The sequence below is a fragment of the Nomia melanderi genome, chromosome 2 (assembly GCF_051020985.1).
Source record: "Nomia melanderi isolate GNS246 chromosome 2, iyNomMela1, whole genome shotgun sequence".
Lineage (NCBI taxonomy): Eukaryota > Metazoa > Arthropoda > Insecta > Hymenoptera > Halictidae > Nomia > Nomia melanderi.
In genome coordinates this window covers 29896469-29916009 of record NC_135000.1, presented here as the reverse complement: position 1 = coordinate 29916009, position 19541 = coordinate 29896469, and the positions used below count along the sequence as shown (strand labels likewise).

Genomic DNA, 19541 nt, shown 5'->3' with positions numbered 1-19541 from the left:
ATGTAGTCCGTCCGCGAGAGGTGTTCTGGGTGGCCGAATAACAAGACAAAGCGTGCCGTATAATAAAGAAACGAAACTGTATTTCACGTGGAGAGCGTGTGTGTAATATAATTATCAAACGTTCGTCGAGTTCGCTGATAAACATTCTCACGGAGAACATCCAGTTCGCTTATCACAAAAAAAGAAAAGAAAAGAAGAACAGAGCCCGTCGGAGGTGTTCTCTCCTTTTTTCTTCCTTTACAAAAAAAAAAGAAAAAGAAAAAGAGAAAAAAGAACAGGCGAAGAAAAACGAACAAAGGAAAAAGAAAAGGAGCGCCGCTTCCTACGATCTATCGCTAGTGAATTCGGTCGGTCATCCTCGCTTCCGGTTAACGAGAGAACCGGGGCCCGGGAGAGGATGGCTGGCGAGGAACGAGCGTGTTCCGGGCGGTTCGTAAGCGTGTCGCGATCGCCCGCGGCCGAAGGAAACTCTGTTCGACCGCGATTCGTTCGTTGCGTCGCCGAAAACGAGAGACGCGACAACGCTCGGCGCCAGCGATCGAATTCGGCAACTCGTTAACCTTCCTCCGCGTTCCCCGGTTATAGAAACAAACACCACGCACACGTGTCTCAACGATAATAAATAGACTGCGAATGTCGCGCGCGCGTTCACGGGGAAAACTCGCGTATCTCTTGGAGATGGCTCGACAAACGAGGACCGTGGCCGCCGTGAACGCGCCGAGTTCGCAGCCCGGTAATAAGTCGCCAACGAATACATTTACTCCCATATATGTATATAGAATCACAACCCACGAAAACGTAACGAAACAATGCTCAACAAAGCGTCGATCCCTCGTCTGTGTCGCCTCGCAGAGTGCACTGCGCGCACGACCATACGCACGCTGGTCCGAGCTAATTCTAAGACGACGATGGACGTCCACGCGCTTCGAACCAAAACAGAAACAATCACCTAACCGAGCGGACGTGCGCGAGGTGTTCTGAAATTTACGGTGCGATTGGGTAGACAAGGTCATTTTATTCGGTTTCCTTTCGACTTGTAGCCAGGATATAGAATTAAGGTTTCAACCCCCTTGGCAGTCCTGTGTCGAGTCAGACTCGACGTTCTATTTTATCGCAACCTCTGCCTGTTTTAACAATTTTTTCTATATTTATTTGCATCACAATTGTACCATTTAACGCGTTAAGCGCCATGTCAGCCACTGGTGACTGACGCTTCTGAATGACCAAAAAACAATCGTAACATACAAGACAACCGATGTGAAAAATGTTTAATAAGACAACTAAGTTGATAATAGTGTAACGCAAACGTTGCAACGCCAAACAATTCTTAAGTATTCCTACTTTTCTTTGCTACAGAAGACAAACTCTATGGGAAAACGATTAGGATTTTCGTGGCGCTTAACGTGTTAAGGGTAGCATTTCAATGCCTCCCGGATATTCTTGAATAAATAGAGCGTCGTATTAAGTAATTGAATGAACTAACGTTGACGTGAACCTCAAAGTGAGAAACCAAGATTCGGACCGCAAAGGGTTAAGGCAGAACACTATTGAGAATTGCTAGCGATTGACATTGCTAGAGCTATGACAAGTACCAATCATTATATCATATGTCTGTTAATTGGAATAGTTTATATCCGACTTTGGTATCTAGACCTTGGCAACGACTATGTGGAGTCACCTGTTCCCAATCGCACCGTAGTTTCAGAGACACCCTGTGCATTGCCCGCTCGAGGGAAGCTTCACCCCAGACCAATGATCATCGACGATCCACATCGACTGTCCATCATACAATTGATGAACACGACACAGAGAACTCGTACAATTTCCCTTTTCCTTATACGACTGTCTTTTACAGTTCCTAACGATACATTCGCTCAATCCTGAGACGCGAAAAGTCTTTGAGCTATAGTCCAGGACCGTGGAAACCGTTTTCTTTCGTTTCTGTCGCCTGGAGAGAGTCCGGTTTCCGTTGGTTCTCGCTGTAAGGATCGGTGCCCTTAAAATCGGACACCGGTGTCGGTTCAAAGGTGCGCTAATGCTACGAGGTACCTGGATCTTCTCCATCGACTATACTTAAGCAGAGCTAAACCTTAACGACGGCTGTTAAACGACGAGCGATCCCGCGGCTGCTTACAGCGTTTAAGTCGACGGGTCCGTTTAACGCGTTCACTGTCCCGCGTGTTGCGGCGAGCAACGAGCGATCCTCCTCGACCTACGGAGCTGTGAAACGTATTGGCAATGCCGGAACGTTGAATTTCTAGTTGCAGTTCGATCGTAGCTTTAGATCGTGAATTTAGAGACTTTCCAGTCGAATGACGCGTCATTAATTATATTGTTTAGAGCGGTAGAAAATTGTCGAAGTCGGACATGTTTCGAACGTTACGAATTACTTGAAATTTCACGCGTTTTCGTTGTATCTGAGCCGCTCGATTCGTCGATGAAAAATCGCGAAGCGCGCGTGTAACGCTAAACCGGCGCGTATTGTCTTCACATCTCCGTGGGCGAAAGATTATTTCTAGCGGGCGACGTCCCCCATCGAAGATCGGTTGCGCGTCTAGACGTCTCGTGATTCTGACAGTGAACGTGGTAAGATTACACTCGAGGCGGTCGTTTCGTGATAAAACGTGGCTCGGCAGAGGCCATATTCGAAAACCGAACGATGCGTAAAACAAGCCGAACCTCCACGCGCGACTCGAATCTCCGCGAAAACAAGAGATTCCCGTCTCGTCGGCGGAGAACTTAAAAACGAGAGAGAGAAAAAAAAGGAAAAAACGATGATGGAATCTTCAAATCGTGCCTTACTTTGCTAAAGCCAGTTTTTCTCTAAGCATTCCTTATCGTCTACCCTTACTGTTAAAACACACAGCGAACGCGCGGCGGGCCGGGAAAGTGTTCGAGCCGTTCGTTGCAATCGGAAATTACACGAATCGTTAAATATAAACTAAAGTCGCGTCGCGATTTCATCTCGCTCCCCTCTATCGCACCATGGAAACGATTCCAAAGACCCTTTCGAAAGTTATGTTACAATGATTAAAATTACTAATGTAAACCGAGTCGCTCAGGAACCAATACAGTTATCTATTCTTTAATATTCTGCGATTGTTGTCAATTTTAATAATATTCTGTTTAGTTATTCAAGGACTTTACATTCTAGTTCGCGTTCCGGATCACTGATCACCGGCAGTTTGTAATTAGTCAGTTGGTCATCTGAACAATTACAAACTACAGGCGATTACTGATCCGGAACACGAACTAGATACCTATATAAAGACAGCTCTCACCCGAAAGCCACTTTTCAATATAATATTCCAAGCCGTGAAAGCATTAGTTACTATTCAAGAATTTACTCTCCTTCGTTTATTCTAAGTCAGAAAGCCCTCTGTATAGCTTCTGAATATATCATAGTCTTATCATCAGCCAAAACCTGAATGTTCTCAATTGTTTCTAGACTCAACCGCATTAACCTCTGAGCGACTCGATGATCGGTCAACAACGACCGCTACTAAAACCGGTATACAAATTGCAAAGCCAAACGCACGGCCGACTGACGTCGCCGCGAACACTTTCGCGAGCCGCCGCGACAACGTTATAGGAGAAGAAACGTTCCCCCTTTCTTCTTCCTTTCCCGGGAACAGCAAAACAGATTCGTCTGGTCGCTACATACGATACAATTTCGCTTTGAAACGTAAAAAGCATATCGGCGCCGGCGTACGGAGCCCGCCACGATCATCGCAAGTCCCGTTCTCGAAGGCCGTTCCTCGAACGAGACGGTAGCCTATGGCAGAGACACAGTTCGCGGTCTCTTTATGGCAAAGAATCCGTTTTTTTTGTCTTCTTCTTTTCGTTAGCTTCCCTTTTTATCCCGTCCACGAGCGAGCACTCGCGTGAACCCTACCGTCGGTGCGGTATTGGTGCCACGACCGTTTTCACGATTAAAGCATACTTTGCCCTTAACTAATATACACTTTTTTCTGTTTTCATGGTTTTTCCCCCGGTTTTCTCGGTGTACGCGTGTCACTTGTACGTGTGTGTATGTCGTGTGTCCGTGTATGTACGTGTGTATATACAGAATAAATTAACGAGTACCTAATACTAAAAAGATTACAACGTGTCGGAGGCCAACGGGCCTTCGAAGACGCTCGCAACTCTCACACGACTCGGAGAACCTCAAGATGCTTCCAATGCGATATGTTCGTACCAGCTGTGTTATATTATATATATCGTATCATATAAATATATATATATATATATATATATATATATATATATATATATATACTATAACGTTTCGGATTTCTCATTCGTTTCTTTCTCTCTTCTCTTCCTTGCCTCTTTCGTTCGCTTCCTTCAGCTATCTTTTTTGATCCCTCGCTTTCCTTCTTCTCGTCTGAACTACGGTTTCCACAGGGGAGATGGGAGCACCAGTTCTCGCGTTGGGTGTCCCCAAGGCGACGAATCGTAGCACCAATTTCTAACGTCACAATTAAATGCATCACAGCGTGTTGGAATCACTATAAAGAGACAGAGATAATATCATTGTGCATACGGGAGCATCTTGTACGCTAGCCATTGCGGCGAAGTCGGTTTTATCGTGTACACTCGCGCGTGTGTAGGCCGATTTCGTGGCGTTATCAGAGCGAAGATTGGTTCTTTTTCGTTTTTGCTTTTTTGCTTTTTTTTTTTAAGAGAAAAATATCCTTACGAATTCTTTGCCTGAAGCTCTTCGATTCACGAGATTGTAGAACAATTACCTTGGAACGTCGAGTTCGCCTCGAGTACCTCGAATTCTGGGATATCAGTTTGAAGAACGCGACAAAAATTGTAAAATCGAGGCGTGTCGCGTGTCGCAAGCCTCGGACGCGGGTTGGTCCTTCCGGCGTCTGGATTTCCGACTTCGAGTCCAGCCTCTTCGCTTCGCTACGACGAACGACCGTTGGAAGTGTCTCGGAGCTGAATAACGCTCTCGCCGCTGTATCCGGATCACGAGTGTATACGATATAGTTGTTGCCTTCTTCCATTGTTTCCACGGGATATTACACGCGCTGAGAAACAAAAGAGCGAACCACCTGCACGCGATTCGCGAACTGCTTATGCTGATCCATACAGTGATGTGCTAAATATTAGACGTAAACGTAAATGAGATCGTGTAAATACTGTAGCCCGAAGTATATAAATTACTCCAATTATTACATCTTCTTGGATTCCTCTCTTCCTCCGTCCGTCACTCCCACTTCCGCGAAGAATTAGAAGAGCAACACCAATGAATTGCACAGTTGAGACTGTTTAAATTGTATAATACGTCGCAGTTTCTCTACTTTCATCTTGGCTTCCCTTGTGCCCGGTTAACCGTGCGACGAGGGTTCTAATTACAGGATGGCTTGGACGCGCCTCGAGAGATACGTATACACGCGTACGCGGGATCGTGAGCCCCTGTATTGTACATCAAGAAACACCAGCCGAAGCTGCTTCACCGAGGCGTGTCGATGCGATGGAAGCCTACAAACGCGTGACTCGAGTATACAAACTTTCGTGTTCGTGTTTCTCCCTGTTTTATAGCTGCGAGTATGAAACTGTCCCTTTTGATTTGCCTTCTCTTCGCTCTTACTCAAGTACTAGATTATATTAGACGCGTAACTGTATTCGTTTCGTGGTTAAACAAATATTAAAAAAAAAAAAGAAAAAACAAGGATCAATGCACGGACCATAGTCTTTGAACACCGAGACTCGACAAGTTCGTTCGTTCCGACGACGATTAGAACGCTTAAGTGTTCTTCTTATCCTTCCCAGGTCCGCCGGCATCGAAAGAGCTTGACGTGCCCTCGGTCGCGTCGGCTTTATGCTTCTTTAAAATCTTTCTACCCTCCGGATTAGCCTCTGAACTTTTGCCGCTTGTCTTCTGCTCGCTCGCTACCCTGTGCCCAGCACCTTTCTCGCTGCTCTGCGCCTTCTGCGCCGACCCTTGCGAGCCTTTCTCGCTGGCCTGAGACTTCTGCGACGCAACCTGCGGGATCCTCTCGTTGGTCTGCGCCGAAGGCTTTTGAGCGGGCGACTGCGAACCTTTGTCGCTGCTCGACGACGAGGACTTTGAAGCCGAGGCTTGGGAACACTTATCGCTACCCTGCGACGGTGTCTTCTGCGTCGCAGCCTGAGTGCTCTTCTCGCTAGTCTGCGACGCTACTTTCGGCGAAGAACCCTGTGTAACCTTTTCAGTGCTTTGCGACGGAGTCTTCTGGGACGACGCGTGTGAACTTTTCTCGTTGCTCTGCGATTGCTTATGAGATACAGTGGCGCGGGGTTGCGAGTTGGCGAGATTATCCACGAGCTTGAAACTCTCTTCGACTTTTCCGGCGGACTGCTCCGTGGCTTTTGAAACCGGATTCACCTTAGAGTCCTGAGCCTTCTCCGTCTCCGTCGACTTTCCAACAGAAGCACTAGCCTTCTCGATCTTATCCGAGGGCAAAGCGTCTTTCGACGAGTAATCGTCGCCTTTCGAACCGGTCGGCGAGTCCTTCTCCTCAGCTATTCTGGGCAGCTGCGTGCTACCGCACGAATTCGACATGCTCACGTTCCCCAGATTGATCGATATCGCGTGGGACAGTTTCGAGTAATCGGACTTCTGCTCGTTCGATGCTTTCTTCTCGGTCTTCGAGTCGTTCGTGTCCTTAAAGTTATTCCCGCTCTCCTCGGCGGTCTCCGAGTGTGAGGTTTGAGCTATGGTCACGCGAGGCGTTACTTTCACCACTGAGTTCGCGAGCGGCGATATCGAGGTCTTGCTCTCCGCGGAGCGTGGGTGGAGCCGGTCAGGACTCAGAGCCCTTCTCAGAAGAGGAGACCCAGGCTCCGCCGACTTTGGACGACCGTAGCTTTTCTTCTGGTTGTTCGGCGTTGACAGACAGACACCTGGAACGTGGAATGTCTAGTTAATCCCTTGCTCCACGATTTAATTCCGTAGTTACACTTGTTAGAACTATTTATCTTAAACAATGCATTGGTAAAAATGAAATTCCATGCTCTTCCCATGTCTAGAATTACTCTGAACCATACAAATTGTTAATAAGAAAAATAATGTTTCACTTGAACTCAGAAGAATTGGATGACATTTATGTGGATATGATTTTTGACAGTATTATGCGTTTAATGTCGCCTGACTGTCCTCGTCATTTGCTTTATTAAAAAAAAATGTATAGAGAGATGATAGTTTATTCAGTTAGAACTCTACTCCCATGTTATGTCATAGTGGAAATCGTCACGGTTTTTGTGCTATAAATATTTGTGCTTAAACGATATTGGAAATCTTTACCAGTCTGACACGACATTGTAAGGCAAGAGGTTAACAGTCAAATAGAATGTATGTGTTCATTGATACGAATCCTGATTTACAGTTTATCGCACCTGGACTGTAGGACTGCGTAGTATTGGAACTACCAGGCTGATGCCCAGTTGGGAAGGCCAGCGGGCTGGGACTTCTGGTCGGGCTAGCCGGAAGCGGCGACGGACTAGGAGTTCTGGCCAACGGAGACAACGGTATGTGACCCACGGATTTCCTGCGATTCGGTGAATGAATATTTTTTGCCGCCGTGTGCAACTTGTGCTTCAAACCGTGAAGCGTGCTGGGTCTCTGGTAGTGGGATTGGTTCGAAATGGTTGCCAGGTTCGCAGCGGACGTATTCGAGCCCGGGGACGAGGAATTTGGGCTTGAACAAGAACTCGAGTTAGCCGTCGAGTGGTAGGAATCGGAGCTGACGCGATTCGTCGGCGGAGAAGGGCTACAGACGGACTTCGCGCAAGCTGCAAAATACGGCGAGGTCTCCTGAGAACGTGTGAACGACTGGAAGGACCGGCTGGGGGTCACCATGGACGGCGAACAGATTCCTGCGGCCATCTGGAAAGAGATCGGTTGAAATGATTTTTATCTGGAATCTATTTGGAATCCTAGTTACATGATTATTTCACTTCTAACGCTCTATACGGGTATGCGTTATGAAACTGAGAATCTTCAGTGATCAGTGTGGTGTTTAGGGGTTGAAACGGTTCATAGACTAAACGAGTCGGCGCTCGACTTGTTTACAATGAGAATAAAAACAGTGGAAAATATGAAGAGAAAGGCTCCGATTGAAACAGTTATGAGAAAACAGTTATAAGATCGTTGTCGTTCTTGTAACCGTTTCGAACATTGACATATTAATGCTATTACTGTTTTCAACCCCCAGTTGTGTAAGACTTTGAACGCGGTCAATAAGTGACAATACAAAGGAACATTTATAAGCTGCCGCATGAGCATATTGAGCAACCGAGAGTTCTGACTTAAACAGAAATGGCGAACTGAATCTGATTATCAGGCAAAATGACGATCAGGAAACGTTACGAAAAATCATACCATAAGTGGAGGTTTGCTGTCGCTGGATAGAATGGGTGCTGACAATGGACAACTGATAGTTAATGGCTGCAATAAGAAACAAAAGTAAACGCTTAACATAATCGGTGTATAAGTCGCTTGTAAATAGCCGCCGGTGCATCAGCGTATTATGCCGCGTAATAGTACTAGTAGCAGTAGTAGTGGAAGTAGTAGTAGTAGTAGTACTTGTGTGAAAAAAATAACAGCATGTACGTGTATATGTATATATGCCCTGTATGTGTGTATATATATAATATATACACATATATACACACATTAGTTTATATTAGCCACAAACTCGTGTACGTTTTCACATCAAAACGTTTCTGCGACTACAGTTCACAAAAATTAAGACAACTTATTCTGTACCTGTTGCATTTCTACGCTAGCTCGTTTTGAACTAATTCGCTTAAATAGGGACGTTTTCCGTTTCTTATCGGAATGATCACGCTTTTGTTTCCGCTGTTTATGCAGTGTTCTACGCGCCATTTTGCTTTGGGCAAGGTCCCTTTTCCGTCCGCCAGTTTTAATGCTGGTGTTCTCCAGCGGCGTGCTGCGAAGCGTCACGTGATCGCCGCCACTCAGCATCAATTGGAGAACTTGAATGTGATATAAACCCTGTACCGGTTCACCGTTTATGTGAGTGATGAGGTCACCTGGTCTCAAGCCAGCTTCGAACGCCGGACTAGACTGATCCACGGCCTGAAAAATGATGAAACGAAAAATGAAAAACAGCTGTATTGGAAGATGGAACTATTTGACTTGCTGAACTCAGATAATAAAATTAATTTTGCTTTGTTACAACCATTGGACTGTCAGAACTTACCATGACTAAATGATGCATAGTGTAAAAATCACTGTCCCCGTAGTAGACTCTGATAGTGTGCACAGTAAACCCAAAGCCGCACGGTCCTCTTCGAATAATAGTAGGAGGTTTCAAGCTGGTGACAAGAGGACTCAGTTCACGACAGGGTGACGTGTCTCTCGAAGAAGCAGTGGACGATCCGCCAGGAGATTCGATTGGTTGAGTATTTAAAGATGCATCATCTGAAACGTAGAGGATGTGTCATTCTTGTTATCATAAGTTGCAGGACACGAAGAAACTTGAATTTATTCGAAGCGATACGTACAAGAAAAGTCACTGGTGGGTATTACCAGTGACAGTCCACTGGTAGAAGCAGATTTGATCACAGACCGTGACTTTTGTTTCATCGATGGTATGATTGGCATCGCGCTGAACGATTCAAAAGAATCCGTGCTGGAATTGTGCTTACTTTCCTCGGTGGTATCTCTGTTTGCAGCAACTAAGTCCAACCTGTAACCAAAATCAACTGTTACGTTGTATGTCTATCCTCTTTCGTATAATAGTGTGCTAAAGATGAATGAATCGGAGCTAGGTAAAATATTATTTCAATTTAATATTCCTTAAAAGACTTTCTCCTCTACATTTTACTGAACTCCGGATAGAATTAAGTGACTGTTAGAAAAACAAAATAAGTATGATTGTGATGTTTGATGTTTGAACGACTCACATGTGGTCATCATCAACGGATATACTGAACCTGGGCAGCTTGTCGCGGGAGTGCACATGTCTCTTTCTCTGGATCTGCGGACTGATATCCTCCGACTCCGTTTGGGACGAATCAGGAGTGCTCAAGTTGATCGATGCTCCTTCTATCTGACTGTTCTTGATAACAGTTAATTGAGATTCACCGCTGGTCACCGTAGCGGGACTAGTGAACGACGTATTTGATCTGTCTGCCTTTGGCGGTGTCTCCATGCTTGCGCCACCCTTAACGAATGAAGACGGCCTGTTCTTCTCTAAAGAGACCAAGTCGGTTAACTTGGATGGCGGTGTGACGACAGTCCCAGATGCTAGTGACAATTGAGCAACTGTGCGTTCGAGCTCGGTACGGAATAATTGTTTCTTCGAGACGTCTGACTCTGTCTCCGAATTGATTTGAGGCGGACGGGTTTGAGAAATCTTTCGTGATTGAGGAGAATACGAGGAGAACGATCCGAAGAGGGGAGAATCATCGGTGTCATCGGTGTCGTCGCCGATGTCATGATTGTATCTGTCCATACGAGCTGCGATATCGTTCTTACGTTACACTTGCATTTTAAAGAAGGTCTACAGGTAGAAAGTTTTTATACCGAACTTACTATCAAAGTAACTTGTGTCTTCGTCGTTGACCAACTGCGGTACAAATTCAGCCTTCTGTCTGAGCAAACTGTTCCAGTTTACCCCAAAGAAATACGGATGCTCTTTGACTTCGTGTGATCCACCGGTTCCTAATCTATCTCTAGGACTTTGTTGTAGCAACGCTGTTATAATATCTTTAGCTTCCACTTGGACGGGCCAATCATCGTCGTCGGGCCACTCGATATCGTCTGTAAGATCGCCGAGTTGTACGCAACTCATTGATTTTCATTTGTACATTAATGTTACATGATAAATACGAATGCTCACCATTAACTGTATGAGCAAACAATTCTTCAGGTGTATCACCGAAGAACGGAACACAGCCAATCAGAAATTCGTATAAGATAATGCCCATAGACCACCAGTCAACGGGTTTGCCGTACCCCTGACGCAAAATAACCTCAGGTGCAATATATTCAGGGGTACCAAATACTTGCTTATCTGAAAACTGTCTCGTATCCCTATCAATGTACCCTTCATAAAGATTCGTTGCCACTAAAAAGAGAAACAGAATTCACATACTTTTCTATAATGAGTAGTTTAATTTAATAATTGATGTATTTTATAAAATGCTTACAGGACATAAGACCCATTTTACTTAGACCGAAGTCTGTTAGCTTGATGTGACCAAGCGCAGTAATGAGTAAACTGAAAAAAAGGGAAATGTAAGAGATTTGAAAAATTGATAAATCATTGATCTACATACTTGTCTGGCTTCAAATCTCTATGAACGATGCCGTAGCTGTGCAAGTATTCAACAGCTAACACAGTCTCCGCAAAATAAAACCGTGCCATATCCGGCGGTAGTGGACCGATATTTTTCAGTAGATTCGCGCAGTCTCCACCCTCCACATACTCCATCACCAAGCATAAATGTTTCTGTAATTGAATAATTAATTACTTCAATTGAATGTTCGAATGTTCTACTTTTACAACGGTTACACACCTTAGTTTCGAAACTGCAATACATAGATACTACAAAAGGATTGTCTGTAAAGCTCATTATGTCTCTCTCGGCGAACACTTGTTCCACTTGATTGCGCAGCATTAAATTGTTCTTATTTATCTTTTTCATGGCGAACCTTTGCCGCGTGGTTTTCTCTTTTACCAAATAAACAGCGCCATATGCACCGTTACTAATTAATTTCAATACTTCGTAATCGCTTTCGCACGGTATCCGTTGAGATTTCTCGTCGTCCTTGTTCGGACTCGAAGTAATCTGCAAGTTACTGTCGCTCGAACTTGCCGAATCCTCTAATTTATTTAAATCTTCCTGAAGCTCGGATATCGGATCTCTGTTTAGAGAAAGCTTAGTAATAATATACTGAGGTATATCTGTTTTAATCCCAGCATTAATTTTCGCTTGACCTTCGGCCTGCTCTAATAAATGATAAAACTCTTCCGGATCAAACTCTAAACATTCCAGTAGACGAGCCGGACGCGATATTACCAGCAGCAGTTTTTTAATAAGTCCGGTCAGTCTGGTCGCAGCTTCAAGTGACTTTTCTTTAGTCTCCATTAACAAATGTTCAAGATTCTCGCTCATTTCATAAAAATATCTAGTTGTGATTAACTTCTCCTGAGACTTTAACAAACAATCCCTCGCCATTTCGATTACTTGATGATGAACGAACCGTAGAATTGGCAACGAGTCTTGTGTCATGTTTGCCATTACTTCATACTCATCCAGATCCTTATTCTCATTGATAAAGTTAGTCAGACGTTCTTCCATTTGTTGTGTTGCCTAATAGAGTAATTTTTATTGTTAAGCATAATCATTATACATCACAGTGTTAATAGTATTTTCTGTTTAAAATATACCTTTGGAAACCGTTCTTTGTAGAGGGTGTTCATCATTACGATTTCACTATCCAACACGGGAGACCGACTAGGACTACTATAATTAGCAAAACAAACACCCGTTCCAATGAGAGTACTTTTTACAGTAAAGATAATTATAGTTTGTTCAATGCTCACCTTAAACTTCGAGAACGTGGTCTGTGTAAAGGTGATCTACGACCTTCCTCGTCAAGACTGAGAGACACGGTCCCCGGTATGCTGGAAATACTGGAACCTGGAAATCCCGGGTGGATCGAAATAGGTGTTCCAGGTTTAGAGAAATGACAGGAAAGCATACGTAATTCGTCCTTGGTTGGAACATTTGGAAGTTGATGCAGGCGTTCTTGACTCGAGTATCGTGACTAATTAAGTACATAATAATAATTTGTAGAGAACTGTCAGTGCCTTCAGGCTTTAGTGTTTTAATAAATCACTAACCGAAACATTACTGGAGCCGGGTGTCGTTCCATATCCACTCGATGGTAAACTAGCAACCGACCATCTTCTTCCATCTCCAGTACCCGTACCACCTCCGCCAATCCTTAATCATTATATGTATCTTAATGTAAGTTTAACAGTGCACAAACAAATAATTCTATTCAATACATCTAACACACGGAGACAGTAACTTTGTTATAATACAAGAAAAAATCTTACAGCCACATCCTTCGTTTCTTTTGAAAGATTATACAGCTTAGTGCCTGCATTGGCATTTTGTGTTTTTCTTTACTATTAATAATGTATTAAAAATATAATGCTCACAATGGCGACACCTACTTACATAGGCAATCAGACCAGATATAAACAGACTAAAAGTAGGCACGAAGTAGATACCTTTTAATTGGAGCAAAAGCAAAATGTGGACTGGATGACATCCTAGGACTCTCTAGGGGACTGCCTACAACAATCGGGACGAATGCTATATTGGGAAACAAGCAGTAAAAGAAATTAATCATCTATTGTAGTTGAAAGACGTAAACAATGTAAATAAACACGCTTCTAAGTGGATGAAAATGAATTTTTTAGGATGCTGTTTCAGGACAGAGTTGTTTATATGTTCTAGTTCTAACACGCTTGCAAATAAACTTATTGCGTGTAATACTTGCAAACTGTAACAGCTGTATTACTATAGTGTAAACATAGACATATATATAAGTATATATGTGTATATATCCATATATATCTCCATTAAAATCTTGAATAAAGTTGTGCCAGAACACTTATATAATGTGATTACTAAATACATAGTACTCGTAGTCACTCATAACCGAGCATTATGTATTTACACCTCTTTAGTCGCTGTTACTAGACATACTTTCATAGCATGATATATTTGCTAATGAAATATATAATGTCAAACGGATGAAATATGATTTAACATTTAAAGAAGAAGAATCAGCACCATTAATGTTTACATACCTGACAGTGGTGAATGACAACGTGGTAAAGTAGGAGATGTTGTTGCAATGAAAGATTTACGATGAGCTGCTTTGGCAGCCCGCCTAGGAATGTTAAAATCACGCTGTAAAAAAAGGTATATACATATAAATACATATATATCAATTGTAACATAAGTTATGATATCATTAACTAATATAAAATTCCTAACCACATGAACAGACAAAGAAGGCGCAGACTTCCCAATAGCAGAGTTCCTCATTCGAACCAAATTCGACAGCTCTCCGCTTACTAAAACCATTAAACAGTGAAAAACCATGAAAAGTAGAATGACGCTTGCTTACAACAATGCACAAACCAGGTCGGACTGGAGCCTCTTTGCTTTCCATTTTGAACGGTATTGGACGCTTTTGTACATCAGCTTCGGCACTACCAACGGATTCCTCGCTTTCGGTTTGATCGAATACAAGGGCCCTGGCAGAATTGCCATGATTCCGAAGACGGGGTCTACTGGGTCTGTTCCTGTTTTGATCCATGATTCTCCCACAATAGTTTCACCCAAAGATTTAAGTTACCTAAAAGTGACAGGTACACCTCAAGTACATAACAACAACAACAACAACAACAACAACAACAACAACAATAACAACAAATAAAACAACGTAGAATTCTCGAAATATTCCAAAGAAAATGGGTACAAGGTGTGTACCTGACTCGAGCCGTTTTATTCGCAGAATAAAACAGCAAATAAAAGGCGAGTCCGATCAGCAAGACCGCCGATGCATTCGCAGTCCATTCTTTCCCGTGAAGGTTCGATCGTCACCGTGGAAAGACCGATATCGGAGTATCCACGAAGGGCATTCGTGACCGTGGTCCACGGAAGCTGAAAAACGCTGCCACGAACCGCACCACCTTTCCTTCCCGTGCTATTCTATGAAAATTCGTAGCATACATATAAGAAGAGAATGCAGGATAGGAGAGGAAGGCGGGATCGGTCGATCGCGAGAAAGGACCGAGGTACTAGGTGGTGTGTCCTCAAAGTACCTGCTCCAACGGAGGAAAGACAGACGAGAGCCCCGGGATAGAAGAGAACCGGGTTACGGGAGAGACGTCGTCTATCGTGAGAAACAAGAGAAGCGAAACACACGCGAAAACACTCGGACGCACCGCACACGGTAGATACAAGAGCAAAGCAGAGCCGTGAGCGGGAGGTGAAGAATGATGAAAGATGCGCGATTTACCGGGCACAACGAGCATGTCCTCTGCGGACAAGCGCGGCCCGGGAACGTGCAGGTATCGTGCTCCCGGGGGCTAGACTCGCATTTTTCTCGTCAACGAAGAGAATTAATTACGAAACACAGACCGACCATGGCTGCTCTGACTCATGATGGACATACACACGCACACACCTGCGCACGGATCTCTGACACTAGCAAACGTACCCGTAGCCGGACCGCGTGCACACACGCGTGAACACGCACGCGCAAACCCGACGTTCCTATGCATGGAAACTCGCACAAATACATACATGCATCCTTGGACCGCGAGCTGCAACCGACAGAGAATACAACGCACACCGAACGAACCCCTGTTTTACAGGATGCTCCTAACAAGGGGACCCCCTCGATACGTTACGCACCGATTTCGACGAGACTGTGTGAACCTAGTGGACACTTAGATGTTCGGCCAGGTAGACTTGTAAATGTCCATGGTATGTGGTTTATGTGGTATTTAATAATCAAATTTGTATCCGATAGAATACAAAAGACTCCTTTCAACGTCTCAGAAGGAAACGTTGCAAAAGGGTCAAGCAGATTTCACGCGGGACTGGGTTTTGAATTCGTATGCTCGAGCGATCTGTAAAATATTAATTGTATTTGTCCAGTCATTTTTAGAAAAAAAATTACTTTAAATACTGCAATTTCACTATTACCGATGAAGTTGGTTTTGCGCAGAAATAAAAGAGCTTGAGATACTATATTGCGAACGAAGGATGTCAGTTTTTACTTTGGGAACAATGGGTTTACAATAAAGGTTGATCATTTATCACGGATGAAGAATCAAAGTTTCATCGCGAATCATTATTCGTGGCCAGCCCTGTGCTTGCCGTATTGGTGCAGTTCCTAGAAATTTCACCATTGTTACATCCAATGTTCGATGAAACCGATTTGAGCGCCGATGCATTTCCTGTCAGGCTCGATAAATACGTTTCGATTATTTATAAAACAATGAATACATGAAATATTAAACAACGTTCAATCGTAGCGCCCTTGTTTCGATACGATACCGTTCCTTGATGTCAATCACGCAATGATTTCCAAATCGTCCGTAGATCAGTACATTAAAAGGACGACAGAATTTATTGAAAATAAAACGTATTGTACCTATCTTCTGAACTCCCGTCGTCAATTTGAGGTTAATTAAAAAAATTATTAAATATCTTTCTCGCCCGATTTACCGATCGACCTGAAACTAATATTGTTCGTAACCTTGTGACGTACCTCGGTGGTCTTTACAAATATGGATTCGTGACAATACTACGTAGTCTCTTTAACTTTGGACTGGAATAATATATTTAAATAAGATTTACGTTTGCAGAATACATATATATATATATATATATATATATATATATATATATATATATATATATATATATATATATATATAAAAGAAATGTGAGAAGAATTCTTTCTATATCGAAGGAGAAATAACTGGAAATTCAAATAACAATCATTTCGAAAGAAATGATTAATCGTAACTTGACGCGATACAGCTTTTTGTATTACTAAGGATTGTCAACAACGTTCATAGCTAATTGAGATTTGGATTGTGAGAACTTGTTCAAGTACGTCAACGGTTTTTTCATTAATATAGAAATAAATTTTTTCATATTCCGTGCGCAACGTCGAATAAGCTGTAGGCGTGCGGTTATTCTTAAGGAAGCGCCTAAAAATACTGACTGTCGAACAACTATAGAAGGAAGAGCAATGCGGCTGCCTTTGACACATGTCAGCTGATACATCAACGCGTACTAATACCTTTGCGAAAAACATTCGACGCTGAATTATATTCACAATTTATTCTTTTTCGTTTCATAAAGATATCGCTACAATTTTATGCTTTCATACGTTGTACGCAACGTACTTACATTTTTAAGAACGTGTGCACCGAGGTGAGTAAAAATGTAAAAAAAAAGAATTTTATTTCATAACCTTAATGAAAACTATTAACCGTGCTTCTTTTCGTTTCAAGTGTTATATTTACATTGTCATCGAACAATGAGAGATTTGTATACAGTTGAATGAAATTATTGTGAGATAAGTGTAAGTAATAATTTAACAGCAAATAACGATTGAATGCTTCAATAATAATACATTATTAACAGACTGTTTTATGACTTCAGTATTCTTCAACTTTATATGGAACGAATGGACACAGTTTCAAACTTGAACAATGAAAAGTACCAACATACATCAGTAACACCTGTGGGAAACCAAAGGATACGAACACGACCTGTTTGGTTACATCTTATAACAATATTTTTCACAAAGCGAATGTTCCATACCGCACTTAAATATGGTGTAGCAGGAAGCATAATGTTTCAATATACAAGACTGGGATTTTGCTTGTTAATATTGTCAGCCTTTGTAAATCATCTCTAAGCAAGTTAGAATTGTAATTGTATGAACGTTTACTAAAATGTGATGATATTTTAACTGTTATGCTTAATTATAGAGTTGGATATACTATATATTCTTTGAACCGTTATAATAATTATCTGATGTAAAGAAAATTACTTATACGAAAGAGATATATATACAGAAACATGTTTTATTTTGTAAAGAAAATATACCTCAAACACCTTCAACATACAACCATTAGAACAATGATCTGTAGCACGAGAAGTCTCTCGTATGGAAGAAATCTTCCTGAAATATCTTTTCTTCGATCAAAAGAGTCTGAGAAAAGGTGGCAACATTTAAAATATCAAAGAGCAAATTTCCATAATACACAGAAATTACAGTTGTCAATTTATGGCGTGGAAGGGATATGTTTTGCTATGAAACTTTGTAGTATATTTAGTGGGCATCATACAAGACGTTGGTGGTTATCTTTGAATCCAATACAACAGCAAGAAATCAAAGCATGGTATTGGAAAAGAAGAAATGTGTTCTATGGTAGATAATTTATGATCCACTAAGTTATTCTTTCTTTTCGTTTTTAAGTTTGTATCAAGTACATGTATCTTTTTTTTTATATCATCCCTTCCCTTGTTTGTTTTACATGGATTACTGCATTGTCAATTTTTTTGCTAATTATCAATAGAAATAAACCATAATTATAATGTAAAAAATGTTTGATATTTATTTTTTCAGGTTCTCTGAGCATTTTCTTTTTAGTTTTATTAATGTATTACTTAACACATTTAGAAAGAGATCCGATAGAAAAACGTCGACGTTTCATAATATTTAATAAAAGTCAGCAGGCTGACTTTGAAGATAGATATTTAACATTAGTGCGTAATCAGACACATCATAAATATGTAATAAAACACTTTTATATAATAACATATTCACAAATTATGCAATTATTAAAGGTGTTCAAGAATGAAATAATACCACCGCACGATCCTGTATATAGGAAGATTGAAAGGGTACTATGGAAATTGACAAATTCTAATAAAAAAATTTTTGAAGATAGAGCATGGTCCATCACCGTAGTGGATCTTCCATTTCCTACTGCAATGGTTACACCAGTATGAAATATTATTTTATTTTTATAACAAAAAATAACTTTTTATTCGAAATTGAAATGATGCATTATTTTTTAATGTTTCAGCGTGGACAGATCATTGTTTGTTCTGGTATTTTTAAAGTAGTACAAAATGAAGATCAATTGACATTTATTTTAGCCCACGAAATGTCACATGTATTACTGTTACACATGGTAAGTTATGTTTGATAAAAGAAGATACTACTGTAATTTAAGCTATTCAAAGAATATGATTGGTTCATTGTATAATTCTTTCTAGATTGAACGGTATTCCTATAAAGTACTGATGACTGCTGTATTTGTTATACCACTATTTCTTATGTGGGCATGCCATTCCTCTTGGAAAGCAATTTTACTTTATCTAGAAACTAACTTTCTGTATAATGTGTTCCTTTCTTTACCATACATGAGGCGAAAAGAAATGGAAGCTGATATTGTTGGACTTCAGTTATCTGCTAGAGTATGTGATCTGTTCTATACATCCATCAAAACCATTGTTTATTTGTCACTTCAATAGTTTACACATTTCCAGAGTTGTATTAACTTAAAAGAGGTTTTAACTTTTTGGAAGAATATGAAAAAGTATTTAGACCTTACTGGACAAAGTAAATATGAGATGCCGACGTTTTTAATGACTCATCCTAATATCAAGAGTAGAATGGAAGAACTTGTTCGTCAAATGCCAAAAGCCGTGGATTTGCAAAATCAAGTTGGGGTATTGTTTTTTGTTCTTCAACAATTCTGTTCATTACATGAAAAGTACATAGAAATTTAATAAATTTCAGTGTCCGAACTCGTCGATAATTAGAGCTGCTGAAAAATTCGCTTTAAACTGAAAAAATGTATCTGAGAAAACCTATACACGTCGACAGAAGAATAAAATTTCGATCTCACAATCAGTCGCCTGTAATTCCAGGATATATCTAACAA

The 19541-nt window shown here is 41.6% G+C and overlaps 2 protein-coding genes across 30 annotated transcripts; one reads left to right on the top strand and one right to left on the bottom strand.

Annotated features, from left to right (window-relative positions):
- Positions 1–53: 53 nt before the first annotated feature.
- dop (microtubule-associated serine/threonine (MAST) protein kinase dop) lies at positions 54–16389 on the bottom strand. Of its 13 annotated transcripts, none has more exons than XR_013001426.1 (22): positions 14880–15284; positions 14545–14766; positions 14194–14410; positions 14047–14126; positions 13857–13959; positions 13272–13356; positions 12876–12978; positions 12576–12799; positions 12420–12495; positions 11545–12342; positions 11305–11477; positions 11176–11246; positions 10866–11093; positions 10559–10786; positions 9928–10483; positions 9526–9710; positions 9222–9442; positions 8765–9097; positions 8378–8443; positions 7393–7882; positions 4752–6900; positions 54–4511 (listed from the first exon to the last, which is right to left on the bottom strand). XR_013001426.1 is itself a non-coding variant. In XM_076374261.1 (21 exons), exons 3-21 carry the CDS (start codon positions 14369–14371, stop codon positions 5762–5764), a joined length of 5337 nt encoding a protein of 1778 aa, XP_076230376.1. In that variant the 5' UTR covers positions 14372–14410; positions 14545–14766; positions 16337–16389; the 3' UTR covers positions 54–5761. The 13 variants fall into 13 exon arrangements, 10 of the variants coding, with proteins under 10 accessions (XP_076230376.1, XP_076230377.1, XP_076230375.1 ...); XR_013001428.1 differs by having other exon boundaries at positions 54–4471; XR_013001427.1 differs by having other exon boundaries at positions 54–5113; positions 5191–6900.
- Positions 15377–19539, top strand: LOC143176903 (metalloendopeptidase OMA1, mitochondrial-like). Of its 17 annotated transcripts, none has more exons than XM_076374310.1 (10): positions 15377–15525; positions 16815–17010; positions 17091–17161; positions 17242–18016; positions 18215–18354; positions 18436–18594; positions 18678–18785; positions 18871–19071; positions 19144–19326; positions 19397–19539. In XM_076374310.1, exons 4-10 carry the CDS (start codon positions 17665–17667, stop codon positions 19445–19447), a joined length of 1194 nt encoding a protein of 397 aa, XP_076230425.1. In that variant the 5' UTR covers positions 15377–15525; positions 16815–17010; positions 17091–17161; positions 17242–17664; the 3' UTR covers positions 19448–19539. The 17 variants fall into 17 exon arrangements, with proteins under 17 accessions (XP_076230425.1, XP_076230427.1, XP_076230423.1 ...); XM_076374312.1 differs by having other exon boundaries at positions 15382–15525; positions 16939–17010; XM_076374308.1 differs by having other exon boundaries at positions 15390–15525; positions 16759–17010.
- Positions 19540–19541: the final 2 nt, after the last annotated feature.

Excerpts from the sequence above, each read along its gene's own strand:
- LOC143176903 (XM_076374310.1), top strand. The coding sequence starts at position 17,665 with ATGTTTTATTTTGTAAAGAAAATATACCTCAAACACCTTCAACATACA. Across the intron at positions 18,595-18,677 it reads CTACTGCAATGGTTACACCA|CGTGGACAGATCATTGTTTG; the intron begins GTATGAAATATT and ends TTAATGTTTCAG. Across the intron at positions 18,786-18,870 it reads ATGTATTACTGTTACACATG|ATTGAACGGTATTCCTATAA; the intron begins GTAAGTTATGTT and ends AATTCTTTCTAG.
- dop (XM_076374261.1), bottom strand. The coding sequence starts at position 14,371 with ATGGATCAAAACAGGAACAGACCCAGTAGACCCCGTCTTCGGAATCAT. Across the intron at positions 13,357-13,856 it reads TTGTCATTCACCACTGTCAG|CATTCGTCCCGATTGTTGTA; the intron begins GTATGTAAACAT and ends TTCCCAATATAG. Across the intron at positions 12,343-12,419 it reads ACAAAGAACGGTTTCCAAAG|GCAACACAACAAATGGAAGA; the intron begins GTATATTTTAAA and ends TTACTCTATTAG.